This window comes from Perna viridis, chromosome 10, assembly GCF_037379345.1.
Source record: "Perna viridis isolate PV_CMFRI_1.1 ecotype Kerala chromosome 10, ASM3737934v1, whole genome shotgun sequence".
Taxonomy (NCBI): Eukaryota; Metazoa; Mollusca; class Bivalvia; order Mytilida; family Mytilidae; genus Perna; species Perna viridis.
The window spans coordinates 14,735,170-14,762,522 of NC_142454.1; the positions used below are offsets into that span (position 1 = coordinate 14,735,170).

Consider the following 27,353-nt stretch of genomic DNA (forward strand, 5'->3'; position numbering starts at 1 on the left):
GACCCAAGAGTTGCTTCCCTTTGAAGAAACTCCAGTCATTTCTGAAGCATGTACCGGGGTAAACTTTTGTTTGCGACATTATACAAGGCAAAGTTTAAGGATAAGCTTGGGGTTTCACCAAGAGTCCTCGACAGAAACTTTCTTTTATCCAGTATGTTGTGAAATTGTTTATTTTTACGTGCTAGTATATTACCTTCAATATAAAAAAAGGGGGGAGGGAGTCTGTCAAAATTTGGAACATTATCTCAATTTAAGGTTAAGTATTCGTAGCTAAATTATAAACTAAAAACTTTTTAACCCGGAAACATGAAATTTTAGCCTGTTTATTGTTGAAAGACTGATATACTTGGGTATCTGGTAAACATTTATGTATTTGGAACCTATAATATATAGACTACATGTATATGGTGGTTTAACCTCTTCCTGTGCCTGTGTAACCTCAAACCAGTGCAATTGCAAATTCTGATTTTTTTCTGTAACAAAGAACAGTGGCCTGTGCATGAGGATCATATATGATAATGTCATTAATGTAAGACTAAGAGGTGTTTACTAACATATTAAAATCAGTGCAACATCTGAACATTCCATATATGGTAAAAGTTACCTTTTTAAAAGGCTGTGGCTCCTCGTCCATGCATTCTTGGACAGGGAGCCACTTTAGGCTAATCATCCACTTACCCACTTTGTTTCAATAGCATATGGAATCATGCTGGAAACGCCTGATTTGTTACAGAAATATTGTCCAACTTATCTGCAAATGTATGACTATTAATGGCTTGGCGAACTGTGATCACACTTAATTAACTGGACAGTTTTGTATTTGTGTTATATACTAGTTGGGCTGTGTATTCGAGAGTAGGAGCAAGCCCCTGCACTTGAAAAGGTACAGATTTTATGTTGTTTAGATACAGAACAAGTCACAAAAGTTGTGATGACTTGTGCCAATGTTGATGCATCGTCTTTACCAGATGTTTAAAAAAATTGTAATAAAATCTTGGAAGAAAATGTAAATATCCCAATTGTTAAAAATACTTCAGTGCTAATGCATGAGATGTTCTTAAAATTGTAGTTCCTACAAAGAAGTTCCAGTGTGAATGGACATGTTTCACATGTAAGGAGAAATTGCATTGCTAAGACTCATTAGCTTGTGATTACTGTCTGGAATGGCAGCATTATAATTTAACATGTGCTTGATTGAATCATGTGTCAAAACAAAAATTTCTGGATGTGCAAACCTTGGGCTGACATTTTCATTCCAGTGGGGTCGTTGGATCTTGGACATATACATTATACCTATTCTCATGATATTTATTTTAAATAGTCTTTCAAGTTTGTTAAATGTGTGTATTTTGTCTTAATTCTTAATGATTTTTTATTGATACTTGTTCAATCAGATAGGATTTAATATCTTCTATTTTATTTGTATCATTTTGTATGTATTTGTATAGTTGAATTTCCCACAATTTCCACATTTAATACTACATGTAACTTAATTGGAGCATTTTCGTCATGATTCCATGTGCTATTGACTCAACAGGACATGTGGATGATTAGCCTGTATAGGCTTTCTGTCATTGAATGCATGTACAAGCAGCCACTGCCTTTTTTCATAAGTTCCCCATTGTGATTTACTATACACTCTTATAGTGGGTTACCATTCCGGTGGTCAAAATTTTAAGCCTCTGATAGAAATTCAAATCATCAATTGATGGGCATGTTTTCTTTCAATTCTTGAAGCTTTGATATTATTCTATTAAATTCAGAAAATATTATTATGATTGTAATTGCTGACCTACTTAAGGAATGGATTTATGACAAGGGTTTGGCGTTTTTTTCTTAAATTGTGGGCGGGCATGAACTTGTTTCACAGGAGAGGATGAAAAATCGGTTGGCCCTAATTACTTACTGGTGAGAACTACTCTTTGATCAGTACTTACATGTGTGGTAGGACAGCCTACCTTCTTTGTAGGTGTATCTAATCTTTGTAGTAAGTAGTCAGATTTCAATAGCCAGTTGATTGACCATGATCGTGGTGAAATATAGTTTTGTAACTCAAATCATGCTTTCCCGTTGCAGGACTTATCTCAGCAAATACAGTGTGTCACTACCATGAACTTGGCTTGCACACAAGTAGTCATGCTGGAAGTCCTTGTAATAGGACCATGTAAAGTCTTCTGTTTGCTACCAGGCTGGGCTTGATGAATCTTTTTTCTTTCATAGATTATAGTTTTATCCTGCACTGAGGTTATTTGTTAAATGAATAAAGGTATATGGTTATTTTTTTGCTGTATCCGTACATTAGCAGGTTATCGACTTTCTGGCTCCTCCTACTCACGTGATAGGCAGAACTACTTTTTTCTAGTATGCGTAAATTAATCATGGCCACCATCATAGATACGATATAAACAAATTGCAATTGCGTATCCAGTTAATCTTTTTTTTTGCTTTTTTGTTTTGTTTTCACCTGAATGAAATAAAAGATTTTATGTAAACCAAATAATGATTTTGTTTGTATTTTTTTCACTGTCATATATATGGCAAATCCCTAATCTCGTTCAGATTTGATTCATTATCAGTTTGGAGACGACTTCCCCTGTCATTTCAGTCATGTCAGACTCGGAGCCAGAGTGTCCATCACAATGTAACATAAACTGGTCCCCACTTAAAAAAATTGAAGCATTACAATATGATAAAACTCTTGAAGAGACAAATGACTAGGAAACTGTTATGGTCTTGGATTTATTACTGCCTAAACCCGAAGATAATGAAACAGAGGAACACTACATTATAGATCTGCCCATACAACTGCCTCCTCTTCTGCAAAAATCTCAAACAAATATATCAAATCCTAAAGAAACTAGTGCACAAATTTCACCCCTGAACTCTACTGCCATATACCAAACAGAAACAAGTCAGCTTCCACCTTCCTCGCGAAATTCAAAACTTTAATGTTCTCAAAATCGACTTTACAACATTCAAAATATTTGTATTTATTGTTCATTTTACTTATTTGTCTCTTGGAATTAAATAAATTTTGATACATTGCTTATTTTCTTCAAACAGTTTTGATGGATTATATGGTGCGGATTGAATTTCAATCTTTACTGAGTCATACGCCATGTGTATTAATTTTTTTCTTCGGGTTTAACGATCGGGACTCCTCAGGGGATATGCATTTTAAAATTTTATTTTAAAAAATTTACAAACGCACAAAACTATTTATATAACAGGATAAAAACAATATAGGTACATTGTCGAAAATTCTTGAAGATATGTGTATTAGGCTTGGAACAGGGGAAATAGCTCGGCAGAGCCTCGCATTTCCTACCCGTTCCGTCGCCTCATCACACATCTTCAATAATTTTCGACAATGTACCTATATTGTATATATAACTTTATTGGACTTTTAATTGTGACAGCATGGATTTTCTTAACAGCTGGAGTCTGGGATCTTAATAACTATGTACACATTGTACTTGTACATACTGAGTCTGATATCATTTATTCTAATAATCATGGGCATATACTAGTAATAATATTTTTGCTGAAATATCTGCATTTAATCATAAATGTTTGTAATGAATATGCTCCTCAAGGTTTCCTGATTTGCTATCAAATGTGTATACTTTTGATGTAATTTGCCAATTTCCATCTGAGGTCCTTTTAAAGAAAGATGTAAGGTAAGCACAACCATATTTTATAACTATTTTAATTTCTATATTAAACACTGCTGATACTACATATTTATATCATTTTGTAGATGTAAGTGATAATGCAACACCTCTTCGGTGTGTTCGCTGTTTTTGTGGTCATAACAAAGATATTAATAAAAACTTAAGGTGGCAAAAGACTGATGAATATTCTAGTTACCATGGATACACAAAAGAGAGTCATAGAAGTCAATATTCAAAATCAACATGGCTGACATTAGCAGGCACTGGACTGTTTTCATATTCTGTAAGTTTTAAAACTATTTAACTGTCCTTTAAATGGTACAATATGGTCGTAGTATATGTATAGTTATAAAATATTGATCTAGGACAAAATTTGAGGTTGATATCAGGCAACCAGGTCCATTATAGAATGTGTATCGCTAGCTTTTCAAATATTAATACCAATTTGATCATATGGTTATGGGTAGATGAATCAGTGACATGAAAGAAACAACACTCATGATATTCCTAATTGTTTTCATTTGTTCTAACCCACTACTATGGAATGGCATCAGTATTGCCATGATACATTTACTGGGTCATGATTATTACATGAATTGCTTCATTTTCAAAAAAAGGAGCTTATTTTCAATGATGTTTTGAAAACGGATAGATGTTGTAAAGGATGATTAGAATTTTCTGCTTTTTGTACCCTCCTGTTTGACTTCAAAATATTAAGTTGGACCCACATTGCTGAAGTTAACTATCTTATACAAAGCTATATATGTCATTAGAAAATGCCACAGATACACTAGAAGTAACATACTAAATGATCTAAACACTGTTACTGTTGAAAATTATGTATAGTACATGTATACTAAAAGTTATAATTTTTTATTTTAAGGTTTGGAAAGCTCGACATGTCTTAGAAGATCTGAGAAAATCTTATTTTGTATATGCAGCTGATGACAGCAATAAAAAGTCAGCACCAAAAATAAGTTTAGGTGCGTTCATATTTATGTTTGTTATCTACAGTACTAGGGTAAAAATTAGTATGTGAATCCTCATAATTTTAATTAATACAAATTTAACATATGACCTTTGTCATGACTCTTGATGGTATGATTAACCCCCTTGATAGTGGTTACTGTAAATGAATTAATTTTCTTGAATTTTGTTATTTAATTTTACATCTGGTCTTGTTTAAAAGGACTGGATGATAAGGACCAAGAGATTCCTGAATATGTTCCATACCTATTAATTGGTGCAGGTACTGCATCACACAGTGCAATGAGGTCCATTAGACTCAGGGATCACACAGCTCAGGTATATCATGTACTCAGTATCACACCTTTATATCACACAGCTTAGGTTCTGTCACACCTTTATACCATGTTCTAAGTAATTCACCTGTATATCATGTAACCGATGTATAGCAAGTACTCAGCATCTCATCTTTATATACTTATGGAAAAAAGTAACAGAACTGCAAATGCACATTAATTCCTTAAAATTGCAGATATTTGCTTAAATTTTTTACACAATGCCAAGGTAATACTGTAAATCATTTTTTGGCAAAAAAAGAAAAAATCATGAATACCAATATCTGAGATTAAAATAAAAACACTTTTTAGCTAACCTGGCCTATAGGCCAGGTTAGCTATTGTCATCACTTTAGGTCTGTCTGACATCATTTGCTTTTTTTTCAAACATCTGCAAGAAACTGCTTGATCAATTAGAAAGAAACTTGGCATGGTTGTTTCTAAGGGTGTCCTGCACAAACTGATTGTTTAAAAGTTGTGAAATATTAAAAAACATGGCCATTGTTACTAAAAATGGAAGATAGGGGTCAAAATACAGTTTTTTTGCAAATAACTCAAAAACAGTTGAATTTAGCAAAATTCTGAGACTGGTAATAATGATAACCATCAGAAGATGGACCCATGTTGAAATTTTCAAAATAATTCATCACCCAATTTAGGAGTTTTGGCTCCTGAAGCAGTCTTTTTCAGTTGTTTTTTTCAAATATAACACTTTGAAAATCTTCTTCTCTGAAACCATGCATCAAAATTTAATTAAATTTGGCTTAATTGTTCCTTACGGTATCCTGCACAAACTGACTGTTTAAAATAACTAAAAATAGAGCAAAGGGGTTAAAATACTGTTTTTTGAAATAACTCAAGAACAGTTGAATTAGCAAACCTCTGATGTGGGGTGAAAATATTCACCATCAGAAGACAGACCGATGCCAAAATTTTCAAAATAATTTGTCACCCGATGTAGGAGTTATGGCCCCTGAAACAGTTTTATTTTGTTGTTTTCACATGTACAACTTTGAACATCTTCTCTGAAACCATGCTACAAAATTTAATTAAAGTTGGCATAATTGTTCCTTAAGGTATCCAGCACAAACCAATTGTTTACAATTTTTCAAGGGTAGAAAAAGATAGCTAAAATTACTAAAAAAGGAACATAGGGGTCAAATGCATTTTTTGCTATTTTTTCCTCAGCTATAGATGAATGAAAGATGAAATCTACTCATAAGATAAATTTGATATTCTGAGTTGACTGGCAGGATTGAAATTTTTGTTAGGTGACCATTTTCAAAATTGCTGCCAATTTGCTGACATTTTTACTAGTTGCTCGGATTCCTGTGGTTCTAGTTTTCAAATGTAAACATGATTTTTTATAAGTTGAATGGTGATGAAGAAATTTTGTTAACCATTATTAAAATGGCTGCCATTTCCTGCTAATTTGTACACTTGCTTTAATTTCAATGATATTTGGTTTAGATTGTAAACATGGTCTTCTGAGTTGAAGTGATGATGAAAATGTTGTATAGCCATGATTTAACTTCATTTTATGTTCTTTTTCTGCACATGTATAGTGGGCTAATGCCCCCCTCACACCCTGTTGGATAACAAGGCATGGGGGACTCCTCCCAATTTTTTCCAGAGAATCTAAAAAACACTTCGAAGCCATTTCTAAAATTTTACAGTGCCTTAGGTACTCAGTTGAACTTACAGCATTCATCAATAGATGCTCTTTTTCAGCAATTTTTTGTCAAACATGGTAACAAAGCATACTTTACTTAGTTAATAGGGCATGGTTTTCCACATGAGCGATTCCGGCTCTTTCAGAGCCTCTTGTTCACCAAAAAACTGGAAAAAGTCAATTTTACTGTAAAATTCATAGTGTAAACTCTGTACAGAATAATGATCAAATGTTTTTGTCTGGAATCATAATCACAATATCGATATTTAAAAATGTATATATATTTCAAGATCAGAATTGTGAATTCATTTGTTTACCACCTATCTTCTTTTTTTGTTTAGAAAGTTTTTTTTTTCTATTCACATCAAGAAAATTTTGAATATTGAAAGAAAAGCTTTCTGTCTTAAATTATTAATGTGCAGAGTTTCTTTTTTCCATTAGTATATCACACAGCTCAGGTCTTGTCACACCTTTATATCATGTTCTAAGTAATACATCTGCATATCACAAAACTCAGTTATATCATGTACTCAGCATTACACCTTTATATCATTGCACAGCTCAGATGTTATAGCACATGTAAGTTATGTACTCAGTATCACACCTGTATATCACACCATTCAAGTCATGTCCCACTCAAGTATCATGTGGCCAGTGTCACACCTGTATATTATTTACTGAGTATCACACCTACATATTGACTTGTATATCATATACTCAGTATCACATAGCCCATGTGCTATAACACTTGTATAGTATGTACTCAGTATCACTCCTGCATTTCACACAGTTCAAGTACTATCACACATTGTAACATGTTTATCATGTACTCAGCTTCACACCTGTAGCACATTAATTTGGGATTTCAGCAATAAATATTTTCTCAGTTGAAGAGCTTTTTTCAGTGGCCTATATTTTTCTACAAAATTAATCTAATATCAGCTATGAATTAAAAGCATTACATTTTTATTAAAGAGTAATCAAGGAAACCAAGGTTCCAGCAGAAATCAAAAGAATATAATCCAGGAAGAAATACCAGGCATGGAAAACAGACATACACAACAAAGAACATAAAGTAACTAAAATAATACATACAAAGTAACAAAAGTAAATGAGCATCTCCAAATCCACTAAAAACTGGGAGCATGGACCTGGTGCACTGGAAGGGTAAGTGTCCTCTGCTTTTCTACAAACACCAGCCGAGTGGCTCATAAAAAGTCAAGTCCAGAGTAGATGAGAATACTGATGGTATTTAGTTTGTCATTTATGTGAACCAAAATTTGAATTGGCTCAATATGTTTTTCAAAAATTATATTGTTTATTACATGATCTCTAGTGAATATCACAATTATGTCCAAATGCCATACTACCGGTAGTCACTGAAAAAATAAGATACTTGATGTAATTGCATTGTTGTATTAATGATTTTTTGTTGCTTTTATCAGGTGTTGATTGTTGGTGAAGAGAAAAATAACCCATATAGTAGACCCCCTTTATCAAAAGAACTATGGTATGGAGAGAAAACAGGGTAAGTCAGCACATTGTATTGTCAGCAATTGATTCTCATATCATCTGCTTATAATCCCCCACCATAGAGTGACACTATCATTCATTCCTCTGTCTGTAGTTGACAGAAAATGTCCAACTTATTTTAATAATTGCTTAATTCTTTAAACAATTTCTTTGTATGACACCTTTAGAACATAGGCTTGTGAGCTCAATAGAGTTAATTTTGTGGTGAAATTTTATTACTGTTTGGTGTTTTTGTAAAGCTTTAGCTTTGAATAATCATTATAAGATATTTTAATTAGGATTACAGATGGTAAAGGGAGTATAAGTCTTGTGACTCTGGGGTTTCACAAGAATGGGTCCTTTTCTATCATTCAACTGCATGGAAATTTATCTTTTACATAGCATTGAGTAGCAAAAAGCTTTCTGTGTATCAATACAGATTTAAATCAAAGACTTAAGTTTACCAAGTCACTTATTGTCAAATATTCACTGTCACTGATTTTTGGCATTCATCAAACATCCGAAATGGGACAAATACTCTTTCAAAACTGTTATGACCCGAATGGCTATATATAGATATCGTTTACTGATAATATATATGACCTTTATATAATCAGTTGTAATGAACGCCAGTATTTGAATTGGAAACTGGGTAATATTACATAAATTCAATGCTAACCGATCGTTTTATCTTTTAATGTAAACTTCCCGTTCTAATACAAGCAAAAAACATACATGCATAGACATGTGTATGATATGTTTTTAAAAAAGTATCTTGTAGCGATCTTTGGGTTGCTTATGATATTGACAGAGAACCAGTTTATGAACCAGATTAAGCAGCTGACAATGAATGTTCATAAATATTGGGGCGTGCTAATGCATATGACCTATAAAGTCTTGTGACTAGCCTCAGTGCTTGAGTCGGAAATTGTGTAATGTTCAAAGCTAACTGATCATTTCATGTAAACTTCCTGTTCTCATTCAAGCAAGAAACATACGTAGAACATACGTGTATGATATTTAAGAGGTACATTTTTATCTCGTATGAATCTATAACTATAACGCTGTGGCGGTGAACCCGGCGAAGATCTGCTGGATTATGTGGTGTATAACTACACATGAATGCAAATCATATGCAAATATTAAATACAGAAATTACGAGTGCAAGAAGTCGCTAACATTATTAGCGACTTAAAAATGGCAAATATCTATTTCTACAAGATAATATGTTAAGAAAAGCATTAAATAGAAGATTTTGAATAATAATACATCTATCAGAGATCCTGGAAGTAAACAATAAAATTCAGATTGATCTTTGAATTTCAATACGTTCTACATCAGGAATTCTGGTAAGGAAACTGAAACTAAAACTACTGTAGACTAACAAACCCTTTAAAAAACAGATTACATGTTTGTTAAGACTTTTACACTTTTAGTTACTGCCATAGAGAACAGTCCTAAAGACAATATATTAGATGCTTTTGTATAATTTCAGAGTGTTTTATGACCCTGGTGATTTTTATGTAGATCCAGAGGACTTACCAGAAACAAAGTATGGTGGAGTAGCTGTTGCACAGGGTAGAAAGGTAATTGTTCTCTTGAATGTAAACCCCTGCTCAAGAAATGTATTGGAATCACCTTGTCCATCAGTCTGTACCTCCTAATTTCATTGTAGGGTAGTTATCTCCAGTCCCAATTGATGGATTGATTTAAAATTTGGTGTGTGTCTGTATATAAAAGAGGCATAAGTTTTAAACAAATTTGGGTGCTCTCTGAATTAAAGACTTGTACATTTGGGGGTATACCCCATGTTGAATGTTTATCATACCCCCACCAGCAAATTTTGAGAGGTAAATAGGAATTATTTTGCTCCTCCGTCTTTCCGATTGTCTGCCCATATACCTCTTACATAATGCTATTATAAACTTGGCTTTAAAATTCATGTTTTGTATTTTCATTGAAAAAACACAAACAAGCAAACAAGCAATTGTAAAAGAGAAGTAATAAAAATTAAATCTATTTCATTAAGTAAATTTGTGTAAAATGGGAAAAAAAGCAGAAAAAAAACATTCTGTTAAACAATGAACTGTTCTGACAGCTGTCATCTGTAAAACGAAAACACCATTTTTATGGATCAGTTTGATGTATTGATGACAGAATCTAAAACTGATCAATTATCCGAATTATTGCTGCATGGATCAGTTTAGGTACTGTACTAACTCAAACAGCAAGCAGTACAGAGATTCATGGTTTACAATTGTTTTATTTTCTATTGTTTTTTAATATATATTTACCTACATGTACATGTATCTTAGATTTTTCCCTTTTAAGGTATAGGTATAAAGTTGTCAATGTTTTAGATAAGTAATTACAGGTAGTTACGATTATTTTCTGTTTTCATTTAGGTTGTAAAATTAGATACAGAAAAGAGGATTGCATATTTAGATAACTTTAAACAGATAAAATATGACAAATGTCTCATTGCTACAGGTAATTAGTGTGTCGGTGTTGAATTCATTATCTCTAGCATATTGAATATAACAAACAATCATCACAATAAACATTCAATTCAAGCACTACCAATACTCATTTATAAGTAATAGAAAAAAAAACAGAATATTACTTATCCAAACAATTTGAACATGTACTTATGATAGATTCTCAGATGCTATTTAGGGATATTGTGTGTTCAATTAGGCCTAAAACATGTAAAATAAAAAAAATTCTGTGTTTCCAGTAGCAGGCTGTAAAAAATGAAGGTTCAGTTTGTCAGAAAGTTAATTTTGTATTTTGTTTTTCCTGAGTTGCAATGAGGAAAATATTTAAAAAATTGGATCAAGGATTATAATAATCTTCAGTTTCTGTTATCTGCCATTATAAGAAGTTGTTTTGTCAATCTGAAGAAAATTTTGCTTTGTTTTACACACTGTTGACGATTTTCAGTAATATTGAAGCAATTTGACAAATAAAAAATTTGATATCAAAATCTAATGTCTAAATAAGATTTGTGGAAATATATTTTTTTTTAAATTGTTAGAGTTGAAAATATGAAAAATGTCATTTTGGATTACCAAAAACACATTTTTTATATATATACCTGACCTAAAAAGCAATTTTCTTGTTGATCAAGCTTTATAGAAGAAGCATCGATCATGTACCTTAGGGTATGAATGTGCTGAACACTTCTGTAGTTTAATTTAAACATATTTGTTTGCTCAAAAGTACAAGCAAGGGGATTGGACTCAAGTTATAACAACATTATAGAGGTCCTCTCTCTTCTGTGATTTAGACAATTCAAAATTGCTTTAATATATATAATCAGCTTTAATAAATGTATTAAGTATTTAGTAATAAAGCTGACAATTTAAGTATTTAACTGTTTAAGAATCAGTCAAAATGTGTATAAGATATGGCATATGATGATGAAGAAAAAAAAAAATAAAATTTATTACATTATCCAAGTATTTATACCTCATAACCTTCAGAATTGGCTATTGAAGTGTTTGTAAAGTTGGCTTTTTTAAGGTATTGATAGGTCAAATTTTGTTGAAGTGTACTATGGGAAAATGACAGGAAAATTGTATAAGCAGCAAAAAATATTTAAGTCACAAATGCTTCAGGGTAAATTTATGTAGATACTTAATACACACACATTCTTAATGGGCTTATATTTCTCATATTCAGGTGGTAGACCAAAAAATCTTCCAGTATTTGAAGAAGCAGATTACGGTGTCAAGTCCAAAGTTCATCTGTTCAGGACGGTAAGTGATTTTTTCTACCATCTGTGTAGGTACTCTTCAGTCAGAAATCTGAGAAGGTTGCACTTACAGGTCAAATGGTCACCCCTCAATGTTGCACCGAAAACACACTGAACATAGATCAGTGCATTGTAAGTGCATGATATTTGTGTGTGTGTCAAAAATGGTCAAGAAATAGATGAGAATGTGTACTTTAAAATGATATTTGTAATTCACTACCAAAGGATAGAATGTTGTTTGACATGCAGTCAGTTAGCAGAAAAGGTAAAAATATGGATTTTCAGTATTATTTATTCAATTCAATTTTGTGAAAAATTTCTGTGATCGTTGTACTCTTAGTATAAAGATTTTGAAATCCTTAATTTTCCAAGTAATTGAAATTCTGCAACGGTTAGGAATTTGAAGACATCATTTGTCCTGGGGATCCACAGTAAAATTAAAAAAAAAATGACATGAAAAAATAATGGAAACTTGAGAAGTGGTTAGTGAGACCTAAGCAGATTAAATTGGAAGCCAAACATATGAGAGATTAGAAGGTGATTCCAAAGATAAATCATTTAAATAGTTCAAAGAATATTTGAATTCTAAAACAAAGATTAGTTTATTAGTCCAATACAGTAAACTATGTTGTTATAATGTATTTTGTTTCTATATTGATAGCACCTTTGAGATTTTGTTGTATAATTCAATTTAGATTAGTTGGAGTACATTGAAGACTAATGTCATTAGCTAATGAGTTGTACAAATTTAGAATTGTAATCTACTCCATTTATAATGTGTGTAAAACACTGATTTGTAACAAGGCTTAATTGTTTGTTTTAGACGTGTGTGAAGTTAAAATTGTCTGTATATAAAACTTTTGGTACATAATTTTATGATTGGTTTCCTTAATTTCAGATATAATTGCAATGTTTAGAATATCACATGTCCTCTTCAAGACAACATCCATTTAGTGGGGTTTAAGTAGCTGTCTTTGTAAGAATCATGTAAAATCTGAAAAATGTGATACACCCCAAAAAAGACTACATATTTTTCTTTCTTTATAATTAAGTTGTTTTGTGGGTCTATATTACGAAATGTGTAATTATTCATTCAAATCTGCCCGCTCTTAGGAGATAATCAGCATTGAAAATCCAATAGATTCTATTGTATTTGAGTGTCATTTACAGAGTTATCTCCCTTACTTTTGAATTCTACAGTGCATTCTATGCAATTTTTATCTCCTATGAGCATGGGTTATATGAAAAAACAAATGTTAATTTCTGTTTACTAAAGCATTTTAGACAAGATATCAAAAATAAAAATATGTAGGCTTTCCAACCATGTATCACATTTTGCATGATTCTTAACTGGAGTGCTGTTTAAGTCCTTAGAGCTATGAACAAAATGTCAGAATATCTGGCATTTTGTCTGCAACTTTTGACACAAGAAATGTATTATCAAACTCAGCCTTCCATGGCTTGTAAAAACTAGAAATGATGATTGATTAATAAAAGGTTACCTTTCTACATTGATAGTACAACACATACACTTTATATCAGTTATTGAAAGATGACTAAAGATAAATAATTAATATATTACATGTCAAATAGGGAGCTTGTTTCATTTTGTCTATCTTACTGAAATTGATAAACTAATTGGTAATCAAATCAAATGTTGTCTTTTGTGAGTATGGTGCATTATGGTAGATATAACTTTTGGTTTGTGGTGTAGTCAGATTATGAAAACTTGTATATTGTTAAGCCCCACTCATTTAAGTAAGGGCTATATTTCAGTCACCTTGTCTATCCATCCCTCTGTTACATTTGTTGTAAAAGATTTCTCATCTTCTATATATTTTCGTATATTGCTTTTTGCATGGTGACTTGTACCATGTCTCCCTTTTCTAGGTCTGACAGCATGACCTAGCATGCAACATTTTGTTCTATCAAAATAATTGTATGAATATATTAAAGAAATCATTTTTATTCTTATAGATGGAGGACTTTGTACGAATACACATGCTAGCACATGCAGACAAGTCAATTGCTGTTATTGGGGGTGGATTTCTGGGAAGTGAGTTGGCCTGCGGTATGGCTTATAGAGGTTTGTATACATTGGTAATTAAATTACTTAATTTGGTATGAAATATAATGAGTCATCATTGTGGCTTTAAGAAACAAATCCCATGAATTATGCTGCCATATACGGTACCAAATGTTCAAGTCTTATAGACATGGGTATGCATTTTGAAATGGGTTTACAGGATGTCGATTTTAAGTTCAATTTGGAATGATACATGTAATGATACTGCACCTTCTGTGGATTTTGGAAACTCTAATTCTGTTGAAGTCATGTCAAAGATAATGTTTTAAGAATGTTTGTTCTTCTGATTTTCTTGATCTTTATGTTGTATTGTGTTTTTCATTTTTTGTTTTCTTATCTGTTTTTTGCTTGGCGTTTTTTTGTTTATGGTATTCTCTATAAATAGTTTGAAGGACTGTGTTAACGATTTGTTATTAATTTTATTTAGTAATTTATAGTTGTTAGTTTGAACTGTTATATTTGTTGTATTTTTACTTCTTTTGTGCATAAAATCGTATGAAGTATTTAAGAATAGTCAAGTATTGCATTGATAATTAACATCATCAGAACTAGCAGTGTTCTTCACAAGGCCTTTTAGCATCATGATTGATTTGATGCTACATTTTTTTTTTATTTAATGTGAGGCTATTTGAAGAGATTTTCCTGTAGTAATGTTACAAAAGTGATGTTTATTATACTTTCAAAGAAAAAGATGCTGTCCAAAATTTCTAGTTTACCAGAATTTGAATTTTCTATGGAGAACACTTGACTAGTATGAAATTTTGTTAAATGAATCACTTGTACACATATATAGTAAATAGTAGGCAGTACTAAAATACTCAAAAACTTCTATAGAATTATTTATATAATTTTTACATTATAAATAACACATAACAATAGTAAAATCAATAACAGTTATATAACATAGCCCACATGATAATCCATTACACAAAATAAGTAGTGTTTCTGATCATTTCACTAATAGCACCAAGAAATAAGTTAAAGTCACTAAGTGTTGGTGAAATATCATACTCTGTGGTTTTGTACAGCCAGTGGTGATACTCCTTGGTGATATTGTTGGGTATATCCTTGATACACTATTGGTGACATTTGAGTATATCCATACATATAAGATGGCAGAAAATGTGTATTGTACGCTTGTTGAGTTACAGGAGATGATTGGTACACTTGTGTTACATGTCCTGGTAACTGTGAAGACTGATTTGTTGTTACATTGTGTGGTGGAGGACATGGTATACCATATGCTGCAAGCTGGGCAACATCCACACCCCCACTTGGGAAATATCCTGTCCTGCCATCTTTGACTTGCCGTTTCTCTTTCATGCGACGGTTCTGGAACCATGTCTTGATCTGTTGCTCACTTAGTTTGAGTCTCTGTGCCAGCCCTGCTCTTTCCTCTATTGGTAGATACTTGCTCCTTTTGTAACGTTTTTCTAACTCGTTGACCTGTGTGTTGGTGAAGGCTGCTCTGGCTTTCTTCCTGCTCTCTGATGTACTACTATTGCAGTCTGACTCATCTGTGGTAGAATTTGGAGTACTGCATTCCCTTGTCTTGGAATCAGTTGAGTTTAAGCTGCTGTCTTCTGACTCAATTGAGTTGTGTCTCTTTCTTGTGGATTTGTCCTCATTCCCAGGTGCAACCAGAGGTAAAGACAGAGGAGTGCTAGTCAGTGGTGTTATCTCTGTCTGAAGTTTAACAGGTGTGAAGGCACTGTCATTAAATGTTATGACAGCTGTAGGCTCAGACTCACTTGGCTTCTCTTCTCGACTGCTCTTTGCCAAGTTCTCAATGGTGAACAACATCCTGGCAGGTTTCTTATTTATATCCAAAACCATGTTGACTATTCAGTGATATTTGATAAGTGTTTTCAGTGGTAGACAATTTGAGAATGAGTATGTGCTGACACCAGACACTATTTATATTAAGTAGTCCAGTAACACTAATCAACTTATGAAAACAACCCCATATTGTGGCCAGTTTTTTTCTATTCTTAATCTTTAATTAAACAATAAGTAATTGTTTAAATGAGCAACTTTCATTCAGGTAAGCCATATTGGTTAGATAAACACCTGTACAAATGAGCTACTAATTAACTCAGGTAGATCACAGAACACCTGTATCTATCACTAATTACTCCAGTAATTTACAAAGGTAAGATAATTACTGGTGTTGATTGACAAACTTTACAAACTGTTAAAGTATTAGCCAAGGAGAAGTGTTTAGGCCTCAGGTTTATATAAACACAAGCTATCACCTTAGTTGATTGCTCTGTCATCCAAGCTTTAGAAAACAATAAGATTTAAATAACAAAAATATGTACATGTTTTGAAAGAATTTTGCTCAGTGTCTGGGAGTTTTGACACTTTGAAAATTAATATGTTGTGCAAATAAATTACATTAGAAAATAAAACTATTAACTTTACAATTTTAAATGTGTTGCTCATGTCAGGCTTTGTTTTAAAAAAAAAAAACAATAAAATTGTTGTCAATTTATAAAAAATGTTTTCTATCTTTCAAAAATAACTACAATGCATGCTTAACTTTCATTTCAATACAAAACATTTGATTTATGAAGGCATGCATCTTAAGTTACTTACAAATACTTTGAAAGTTTATGGTGTTAGTCTAACTTATTGATGGAATCATTAAACTCTCCTACTATAAAATTACTTGATTAGAACTATAAAATGAATTATGATTGTTTAAGTATCTTATGGTGAAAATGCATCCTTGTATCTGAGCTGAGGTTTAAAACAAAAGAAAAATTAAATAATAATAGCCTTTATTTAGACAGAATTAACACATATTAGTACCCAGTTATTTTCCTACTGTTTTTGGGAAGGGGCCCATGCAATTGGGAAATGATATATAAATGAGAAACACTACTGTTCCCTCAGCATTGAAGATTGTAATTCTCCTTTGGAAGACAATTTCGATACAACAATGACTGAAGAAAAGTTTGTACATGTACATCTCTCATAAAAAATTCAGCCTAATAATGCATATTGTTTTCCTTTTTCTTTAGTTTCAAACATTAATAAAACATTTGTCATTTGAATCATTTAATAGTATATTAAAATTTAAGTTTTCTTTCATGTTGATTTTTTTAAGCCAAATGAATCTAATTTCCGACATTTAGCACTATCAGCTGAGCTCAGTTTTTTTTTTAAATAGAACTTGGAATTATGAGACATCGCCGCACCAGCAATTTAATTATCCAGTCAGAAATATTCTATTGATGTATTATATGGGTAATATTTTTGCTTGTCTGTTTAACTTTTTTTAGTTCCGTTCAAGCGCAACGATGAGATAAAATAGAATAGATTGCTAAATGCAATCATAATGGCATTGATAGTATAAGGAAAACTAACGAAACACCTCAAAAGACGATCCAAATGTAAATAAAGAGAGTATGATACGGAAGAAAAAAAACATGATCACGATCTCGAGGCGACCTGACGTCTGTTGAAAATTGGGAATTTTACAACCCACAATTGGGATTCTTAGAGCCCTTTTCTCATTGGGAATGGGGCAGAAATTCGGACCGAAAATAAGGGTTTGAAAATCACTGGTACCTTATACTAGTTCACATAGTGGTCCTGTATTATAATACATATATACATCATGGAGATACACTAAAAACAAAAATGTAAAAAATGAAATTTTGGTCTGATTTGGTTGGAGTTATTTCTGTTAATATTTGGGATATAAACCATCAGTTGAAATGAAGTAATATCTTCAGTTGCAACTAGTTTAATTGATCTTTAATTGACTTTGTCTGAGTGGGTTTTATGAATGGCTTTTGTATAACAAAATGGCATGTTTTTTGTCTAGGAAAGATGAATAATATATGTATACAAGTTGGTGATCATATTTTTTATATCTATAGAATTGTTAATGACTCTAAATTAACTTTATATAGATGCTTATCATTCTATTTTATTTAATTTAAAGGCAGTGGCAATGGAAAATTTTTGACATTATTCTTTATTGAGAAAGAGCAGTTTGTATGTAATAATTAGAATTTTGGAAACAAAGGCATTCCTTCATTATAAAAGCGTTGATTAATTTTATAACTATACTACTTTGAAATGTGTAAATTTTACAGTTTTCCAATGAGTTCTTTTGTTTGATTAAATGTCAATAGTGATTGCAATCTTAATAGCAATTAGAACTCAAGTACTTCACATTGAGTAGCAGTCTTTGTAAGAATCATGCAAAATCTGTAAAATGTGATAGACCCCAAAATAGGCTACATATTTTTATTTTTGTGATTAATTTGTTTTATGTGTCTATATTATGAAATATGTAATTATTCATTCTAATCTGCCTGCTCTTAGAAGATAATCAACATTGAAAATCCAATGATTCTATTGTATTTGAAGGTCATTTACAGAGTTATCTTCCTTAATTTCAAAATTTACAGTGCATTCTATGTAATTTTTATCTCCTAAGAACATGGGTTGTATGAAAAATTGAATGTAAGTTTCTGTTTACTATGGCAATTCAAACAAAATATCAAAAATGAAAATATGTAGGCTTTTCACCCATGAATCACATTTTGCATTATTTGTAGCATGAGTGCTACTTAATTCATGAAGTGTTGAAATTATCAGTTTGAAAATTATGTAGACTTCTCCCTCTTTAAAGCCTTATCTAAGTATGCACACATTTTTATTATCCTGTGTAATTATGTTTTTCTTTGGTGGGGGACATATTGTTTTTGCCCTGTCTGTCTTTTTGTCATAGTTTTCCTTCCCTCGTTTGTCTACTACGGACTTGACTTTTTATGAGCAACTTGGCGGGTGTTTCTAGAAAAGCAGAGGAAGGTTATCCTACGGGTGCACCTGGTCCATGCTCCCAGTTTTTAGTGGAGTCTGAGTTGCTCATTTACTTTTGTTACTTTGTATGTATGATTTTAGTTACTTTATGTTCTTTGTTGTGTATGTCTGTTTTCCATGTCTGGTCTTTGTCCCTGGATTATATTCTTTTGATTACTGCTGTGGCCTTGGTTCCCTTGATTACTCTTTGTGACGCTTTTGTAAGTGCAACTAGACAACTCCTCAGAAACACCTGCACTAAATTCATGATATGTTGTAGGTAGTTAGGATATGTAGTTGTACACATTACCAGGAGTTTATGATTCACTGAATTTTCTAAGAGTAATACCCTTTTTATACCCCTGCTCCATAGGGTGGAGGCTATACTGCAATCACCTTGTCTGTTCATTACACTCTTTTTGTAAGAGATTTCTCAGCTACAATTGGAGGGAATGCTTTGATATTTGGTATAGTGCTTCCTTATGATAACTTGTACAGTGTCTCCTCTTTTCCAGTTTGTCACTCATCTACCTCCTGTTTACCGATCAACTTTGTAGTTTTTTTTTTGGGTGCTTTATAATGAAAATTTTTGTAACTTATTTCTCAGCTTCTACTGCAGGGAATGCTTAGATATTTGGTATATTGCTTTCTCATAGGTTTGTTGCTCATCTACTTCCTGCTTACTGATCAACTTAGTAGTTTTTTGGGTGCCACATAATGGAAATTTTCATATCAGATTACTCAGCTTCTGTTGCAGGGAATGTTTAGATATTTGGTTTATTGCATCTGCATGATGAATTGTACTGTCTCTCTTTCCCAGCTTTGACTGAAATGGTTGAGTTGGGGTATTCTTAGTAGGGCATAGTCTTCAACATCTTGTTAACATTGGAACTAAGGAGACATACATTTTTGTAGGGAAAAAACACTTTAAAATTCTTACATAGAATGCTGATAGATTTAAAACAGATTTATTATGGTAATGTATTACTGTTTTACTATGCTGGTCGCATAATTTCCTTACCTTGATAGTCTGTATTCAAATTTTTGATGATATGTGTAAATATTCTAGAGGTTATATGTGGCACACAACTTCAAGACAGTGTATTGTGTACCAAAGTTGGCAACCTTTTAATTTGAGCTAAGACCCTTTCTTTAGCTATTTTAAAAAATTTCGAAATCAGATCAAAAATAAAGAAGTATAATTTTTTGAGGTTCCTTTGATTCTTTTAACTCGAAAACCATAAGAGATATTTGAAATATGATTGAGAAATGCAAGCAGGGGTTTTCTTAAGGAATCCAATAAAAAAAAATTTTAGAAATCATACCCATAATAAAAAAAGTCCATTTTTGGGATGTGATCCCTTTGACTCCTTATAATTCGAATATTGTAAAAGATATCTGAAATCAGATTGAAAAACGCAGACAGGAAGCCAATAATAAAATTTTTCAAAATCAGACGAAAAATATAAAAGTTGAATTTTTGGGCATCACCAAACTTTTGACCCCCTTAACATGAAAATAGTCCAGAATGCATAAAATCTGCTTGATACAGTTTACCAGAATTAAATAAGGAACACAATAAAAAACAAATAATAAAAATTGAAAAAAAAAAACATTCTACATGGGTTTTAATAGAATACCTATTTTTACCCTTTTTGGCTCCTTATTCTAAAACGGTAGGAGCCACAAACTCCAAATTAAATGGGAACCTTCCTTTAGTGGTAAGTAAAAATCATATCAAAACTTCATAACAGTTGATCAACCACAACTTAAGTTATTGCACAGAAACTTAAATATCCCCAGAGGACAATGATGCAGATGAGCTGCAAATGTTGCTGTCATATAAAAACAAACAAAATGAAATTTGACCACTGATTAAGGTAATGGATTCATCCTCTTGAGGTTTTCAACTGACATGCAAATGTCGAAGGCCTATCTTGAAAGACAAATAAGTAACAGCTCAGACATGCTTGTTAAATTAATTGAATTTCAAATGTTGTGCAATATAGGATCCAAACCATTTGTTGTGTCCATAATGAATTGTAAGTATCTATACTTAATTGTATCAAAAGCTAATATTGTGTCCTTACTTGCCCCAGCTGTTCAGGGTTTGACCACAGTAGTCGTATCATGTTGCACTCTTCTTCTTCTTCTTGTGTTATAGCACAGGTTGTATTTTAATAAACAAGTCTTAATCTTCTTCTTCTTGTGTTGTAGTACAGGTTTTAATTTTAACAAACTAAGTCGTCGTCTTCTTTTTCTGAATCTGAATCTGAAAATGGTGATGTATCAAATTCAACTTTTGTGGTTTGTCAAAATTCTGTAAACTTGTTAAGTTTTCATTTAAACTTAGATTTTTTGCAATGGTATCTTTACATTTCATTTGGAATTGGACTTAATTGTTTGACCAAATTTTGATAATCATGAAAAATTGTTTCCCTATTAATTTGCAGGTCAAAACAGAGGGCTAACAAATTTGAAAGTTTATCAAATATTTCCAGAGGAAGGTATGTAATTATTCATGAACAATAGACTTTAGTATTACAGCGAAACCAGTGTGAAAATATAACCTCTTCTGAACTTTTAAAGTTACTCCTGTTAAAAGTGTCTGGTTTTCAGACTTCTCAGGGTTCAGTTTAGAAAGGATCACTTTTCAGTGGTTTGCATGTGAAAAACTAGTAAGTGTAACTCCTCCTAAACCACTCAAGGGATATTCTTTGAATTTTTAGGAAGGTATACGTGTATGAGGGCATATGATTATTGTCAAAAGACTCAAAAGGGAGGTAATCTAAATTAAAGTTTTTAGCTCACCTGGCTGTGGGCCATGTTAGCCATTGCCATCACTTGGCGTCCGTCATCGTCTTTGTCATCGTTCACAGTTTCTTCAAATATCTTCTTCTCTGAAACAATTGAATAGATTTGCATGAAACTTACAGTGATTGTTCCTTAGAGTATCTTTCTCAAAATGACAGTTTGGATTTTTGATCAGTTAAAAAACTTGGCCGCTGTTACTAAAAATAGAACTTAGGAGTCAGACAGCAGATTTTTGCATATATCTCCAAAACCATTAGGTTTAGTCAAAACTTGACAAGGTAAAAGTATTTAGTATGATGGAGATCTGTGGTTGGTCAAATTTTGGTGAAAATCTGTTCACCCATTTTGGAGTTATTGCCCTGTTTGGATGTTTTTTGCTGTTATTGATGTTATTACTTTCAAAAATCTTCTTCTCAGAAACTACTAAGAAAGGTTTTGTTTGGATTTTTGATCGTTTAAAGACATGGCCACCATTACTAAAAATATAACACAGGTGGTCAGACAGGAGATTTTTGCATATATCTCCAAAACTGTTAGGTTTAGCCAAATTCTGACATAGGTAAAAGTATTCAGCTTGATGAGATCTATTGGTGGTCAAATTTTGGTGAAAATCTGTTGAGCCATGTTAGAGTTATTGCACATTTTTGATGTTTTTTTGCTGTTTTTGATGTTATTACTTTCAAAAATCTTCTTCTCAGAAACTGCTGTACAGAATTCAATTAAAGTTGTATTCTTGTTTTTTAGGGTATCCTTCACGAAATGATTATTTGGATTTTTGATTGGTTAAAAAATATGGCGATCTTTACTAAAAATAGAACATAGTGGTTTTACAGTAGTTTTGTTTAGTTATATCACAAAAACCTTTAGATTTAGCCAGTATGTTTCAATTGCTGAAATGATCCTTATTATAAGGCCTACAAAAGTCTCCAGGGATCAGTGTTGTCTGATGACTCCATAGGAGTTATTGCCCTTGAAAGGCAAAAAATATGTTTTTTGCAGTTTTCAGCCAATATCTTGAAAACTGTAATAGATAGAATGAAACTTTCAGTTAATGAAATGATTCTGATGGTAGTTCCACAAAATTCTTCATGGAGTCAGCACTCCTCGTTAGAGTTATTGCCCTGGAAAGGCAAAAATTTAACAAGGTGAGCAATTTGGGCTCCTGGGAGCCTCTTGTTTCATTACATTTGAAACAGGGAATGTTCTTTTTTTAAGCTTGCTCACAGTATTTCTAGTTGAATGTCACATTTTAATCAAAACTTCTATATGACACGAACTTTCTGTTTGACTATAATAAAATAGAGCATGTGGGACTATTCATAATTTGTTGTCTTTGAGATACATGTAGTAGATATACTATCTTCCAGGTGTGATGAGAAATGTGTTGCCAGACTACCTCAGTCAGTATACAACAGAAAAAATTAAAGAAGGTATTTAGAATTTTAATGATTGATTTAGAGTTTCATGCTATAAAATATGGTCGTATTGAATTACAATGTCAATTTGATGTTATATAGATAAATATTTGTACTGTGTTATAGCTTACTTTCACCTGTCTGTTATAAATACTGGTAGCTGAAAACTTATTTAGAACTTTTGTTTGCACTCGTGATGTACAAAAATATTTTTGACTTCAGTGAATGTATATGAACCACTTCAATGAGTTTTACATTGGTTGTCACAAAGCTCTTTCAAAACCAGATGTCTATTCATGAAAACTACCAACTGCATGTAAATTCATTATCCTGTAAAAACATGGAGCAGACACATAGTAAATGAAATAAAATCAAAATTATTGATTACATTTACAAAAACTTTATCATATTTCTGTTGTAGAGGGTGTGGATGTGATACGTGGTAAAACCATCAAGTCTGCAGAGTATGATGATAGACAAGTTATACTGACACTTAATGATGGAAGTCAGGTATAAAAATCTCCCTTTTTTATCATTTGATTTTCATACTTAAACACAATAATCAACATATCAATGTTTGTACTTTAATATTGGGATATTAGAAATTTTGTATGCATTTTTAAATTAACTTTTGAGTGTGAAAGTTTATGAACTCTTTTGCCTCCTAAATGAAAGCTCCACCAGGTCCCCAATAAGAATAAATATAAAGTATGGTGGCTCCAGGACTCAGGTAAATGATTCGACCTCAGAAATAGAAGGTCCTGGACCTCAGACCAGTGCTAATTTTAACCCCTGCCTCCAAATTTCACAAATGAGTTTTGATTGATCAGCATCTTAGAACATAGAAAGAAGTACATGACAGAATTGTCTCTAAATGGTTGTAAATACAATGAACACACTTAAGTAGCTGTCTTTGTAAGAATCATGCAAAATCTGAAAAATGTGATACACCCTATAAAAGGCTACATATTTTTATTTTTGTAATTAAGTTGTTATATGGGTCTATACTATGAAATGTGTAATTATTCATTCAAATCTGCCTGCTCTTAGTAGAGAATCTACATTGAAACTCCAGTAGATTCTATTGTATTTGAGCGTCATTTACAGAGTTATCTCCCTTAATTTTGAACTCTGCAATGCATTATGTATAATTTTTATCTCCTAAGAGCACGGGTTATATGAAAAACAAATGTTATTTTCAGTTTACTATGACAATTCAAACAAAATATGAAAAATAAAAATATGTAGGCTTTTCACCAATGAATCACATTTTGCATGATTCTTAGCTGGAGTGCTACTTAATAGATGTTAGGAGTTGTTGCTTTCTTTTGTACCATTTGAAACGTACATACATGAAGAAAGGTAACACAGTTTATTCCCCATGTATTTTCAGATCAAAGTTGATGATGTTGTGGTTGCTGTTGGTATACAACCAAATGATGACCTTGCTAAAAAGTCTGACCTTGAAATTGACCCTGATAGAGGAGGTCTGATGGCCAATGCTGAACTAGAAGCCAAACCTAATGTTTGGGTGGTAGGTGATATTTATATGAGAACATGAATTAAGAAAAATTGGTCGCCTTCTTGTTAGATTAATACTTACAAAAACCAACAAGCTCTGATCAGTTCCTCATAAAAGTAAACTTTATTGAGTTTGTACATATATGGAATACAAAATGGACACATAAAAAAGAAAGCTGACAAGAAGACTGTTATATACTGAGTAGACTGAGGTTTTCGAGTTATTCTCAGCTGCAACATCTTCCAAGCCTAATGAGGCACTTCAATTACACTTTGAGGTAAAGATGAGGCCAAATTGAAAAATAGTGTGGTTCTGGTCACCCAGCCGACCATAGTTTATACCACCATCCTAGACTTTTTTTGCCAAAGGAAAAAAAATCTAATTACAATTGACCAACCATAACTTTCTATTCACATCTGTCTTTTTTACCTGCGTCTGAGTCTGGAAGCAGGTCTGGGAGTTTGGTCACTCTGTCCATCCTTACTTTGTCTGTCCATCCTTCCATGACACTACAACTTATCATCGCAACTCCTCTGAAACTACTTAGCAAAAATTCTTGAAACTTGGCTATGTAGCAAGAACACCATATGTAATTTTATTGGACGATAAGCCTTTCGAACTTAGAAATTTACCGTAAATCATCATATGTCAGCTTCTCATCACATATCCTCTGAAACTACCCAACATAATTTTCTAATACTTGGTATGGAGCAAGAACATCATTTTTATTGGAGTTATGTCCTTTTACACTGAGAAATTGATTAAAAATCATCATGTATCAGCTTGTCATGGCAACTTCTTGTAAACTACTTTACTGAATTTCATGAGCTTTTGTATGTAGCAAGAATACCATATGTAGTTGTGCATATTGTCAAGAAATACTGACTGTCAATTTTTATGGGAGTTATGCCCTTTGAAATTAGATATTTACTGAAAATCATCGTGTATCAGCTTGTCTCTAAAACTACCCAACAGAACATCGGTATGTAGCAAGGACACCATATGTTGTGCATATTATCAGGAAATTTTGATTCAGTGACTTTTAAGGGAATTATGTTCAATAGTTCCTTATCTCTGTCTGTAACACTTTTTTTGTCGCATTTTCCTCAGAAACTATGAATTACCGCTGCTGTGGACACAGATCCAGACATTGATTGGTCTCTCTTGTTTAAGCCCAGAGCTATCTATACTATTACTTAGTTTAGTCAGCATTGTAACAAGAGGAAAGAATAAGGTTTTGAAACACAACATTGAGTAGAGGTAGAATTAATTAATGAAAATGTCAACTACAACTTGTGGAATTAACTAAAATTAAATAATAAAAAAATTCTATTAACTGCCCGGAACTACACTTATTTTTTATTTTGTTTTAGTTTGATCCGTATATTCAACCAACTACATGTACGTGTATGTGAACCCTCTTAAACAATTATATTTTTTCTAGGCTGGTGATGTTGCTAGTTTTTATGATTACAAGTATGGTAGATGCAGAATGGAGCATTACAATTCAGCAGACGCTACGGGTAAACTGGCTGGTGAAAATATGACTGGTGCCAAGAAACTGTATGAACATCAACCGTATTTCTGGTGGGTGTAGTAATACTGTTTAAAAAAAGCTATTCAATCCTTTTACTTTAGTCACATGGTTTATTTCATTCTGACACATTCGACCTTAAAAGAATATGTTGTAAGATGTAGGCCGCCCTTAATTTAAATTTATTTTGTTGATTTTGGCATTTTTATACAAACTTTAAGCTACCTCCTGTTTTTCTATATTTTTCAAAGTATGGTTTCAAAGTTGTGGGACTTTGAACATAAAAACAAAGAAGGGGGCATGGCGTATATAATAATCACTACTTTGGTGGGAAACGTTGTTTTTTGGCTTGTTCATCTAGCATTGAAAACATGCTGTGATAAATTCCACTTCCTTTTTTGCCATGAAACAAACTTTGTTTGCAGTATATATATAATCTTGCATCATCAAATTAACTTCATGTTTGACTGATTTGTTCTTTATATCAGGTCAGATTTGGGATCAGAAAGTTACCAAGTTATAGGTGAAGTAGACTCTAGCTTAGAAACTTTCAGTGTTTTCAGGAAGTTTAAAGCAAAGGACAAAAACGGTGGTAAATCTGAAGAGATTGTGTCTAAGGTAAAGTGTTTCTATCCATTTTCATTAAAAAAAGGTGAAGGTACCTCATTATGAAACTCCAGCACTTAAAGTTTAGGGTGTATTTAGGAATCAACTTGTCCTTCAATATGTCCAACTACACATCTTGTAAACACAGCTTCTCCTTAACCATTCTATGGTGTGTTATGAAACATGATAGGAAGGTTAGGTTGTATATGTAGAGATAATTCTTTGGTGAGGTGTTAGCAAAGGGGGATAATCATAACTTAAGGTCCCCAAGAGCAAATTTACCAGATTTTCATAATGGATTTTGTTGAAATTTGTTGGAGAGAGAGGCAATATATGTATATGTATATTCATGGCTACAATAGAATGTTAATCAATAGTGTAAAACATAATTCTAGTCAAAAAGAAGCTGGGGAATTCTTTTTGTTGACTTCTTGCTTTATTACTGATTTAAGAATCATAGTTTGCCATATCTGTAGAATGTGAAATCAGGTGAAAATGGGTGAACCCAATAATGTAGTCTTTAAGGTTCAAGGTGAAACAAACTTTAGAATCATTAAGAATGTGAAGACAGAAAACATCAACACATGTAGCAAGAACTGAAAGTGATCATGCAAAAAGCAAAAAATAAATGAGTTGCTC

At 32.4% G+C, this 27,353-nt stretch overlaps 2 protein-coding genes across 4 annotated transcripts in view; one reads left to right on the forward strand and one right to left on the reverse strand.

Annotated features, from left to right (window-relative positions):
• The window catches only part of LOC148604665 (apoptosis-inducing factor 1, mitochondrial-like), a 30,530-nt gene continuing 3,177 nt past the window's right edge, over window positions 1-27,353 (forward strand). Inside the window, exons 1-15 of one of the 3 annotated variants that reach the window (XM_088549031.1) lie at window positions 1-58; window positions 3,761-3,957; window positions 4,558-4,657; window positions 4,864-4,979; window positions 8,093-8,175; window positions 9,655-9,745; window positions 10,565-10,649; window positions 11,844-11,920; window positions 13,894-14,002; window positions 21,277-21,330; window positions 23,005-23,067; window positions 23,474-23,562; window positions 24,446-24,586; window positions 26,019-26,161; window positions 26,597-26,726. In XM_088549031.1, the coding sequence (XP_088405157.1) occupies window positions 49-58; window positions 3,761-3,957; window positions 4,558-4,657; window positions 4,864-4,979; window positions 8,093-8,175; window positions 9,655-9,745; window positions 10,565-10,649; window positions 11,844-11,920; window positions 13,894-14,002; window positions 21,277-21,330; window positions 23,005-23,067; window positions 23,474-23,562; window positions 24,446-24,586; window positions 26,019-26,161; window positions 26,597-26,726 (1,488 nt within the window). In that variant the 5' untranslated portion in view covers window positions 1-48. Of the gene's footprint in view, window positions 152-2,076; window positions 2,267-3,760; window positions 3,958-4,557; window positions 4,658-4,863; window positions 4,980-8,092; window positions 8,176-9,654; window positions 9,746-10,564; window positions 10,650-11,843; window positions 11,921-13,893; window positions 14,003-21,276; window positions 21,331-23,004; window positions 23,068-23,473; window positions 23,563-24,445; window positions 24,587-26,018; window positions 26,162-26,596; window positions 26,727-27,353 lie in introns of those variants that run through there. The other 2 variants (XM_088549030.1, XM_088549032.1) reach the window with 2 other exon arrangements.
• Window positions 14,914-15,838, reverse strand: LOC148604666 (uncharacterized). Its single transcript, XM_088550025.1, has one exon. It carries the CDS (start codon window positions 15,836-15,838, stop codon window positions 15,008-15,010), a length of 831 nt encoding a protein of 276 aa, XP_088406151.1. The 3' UTR covers window positions 14,914-15,007.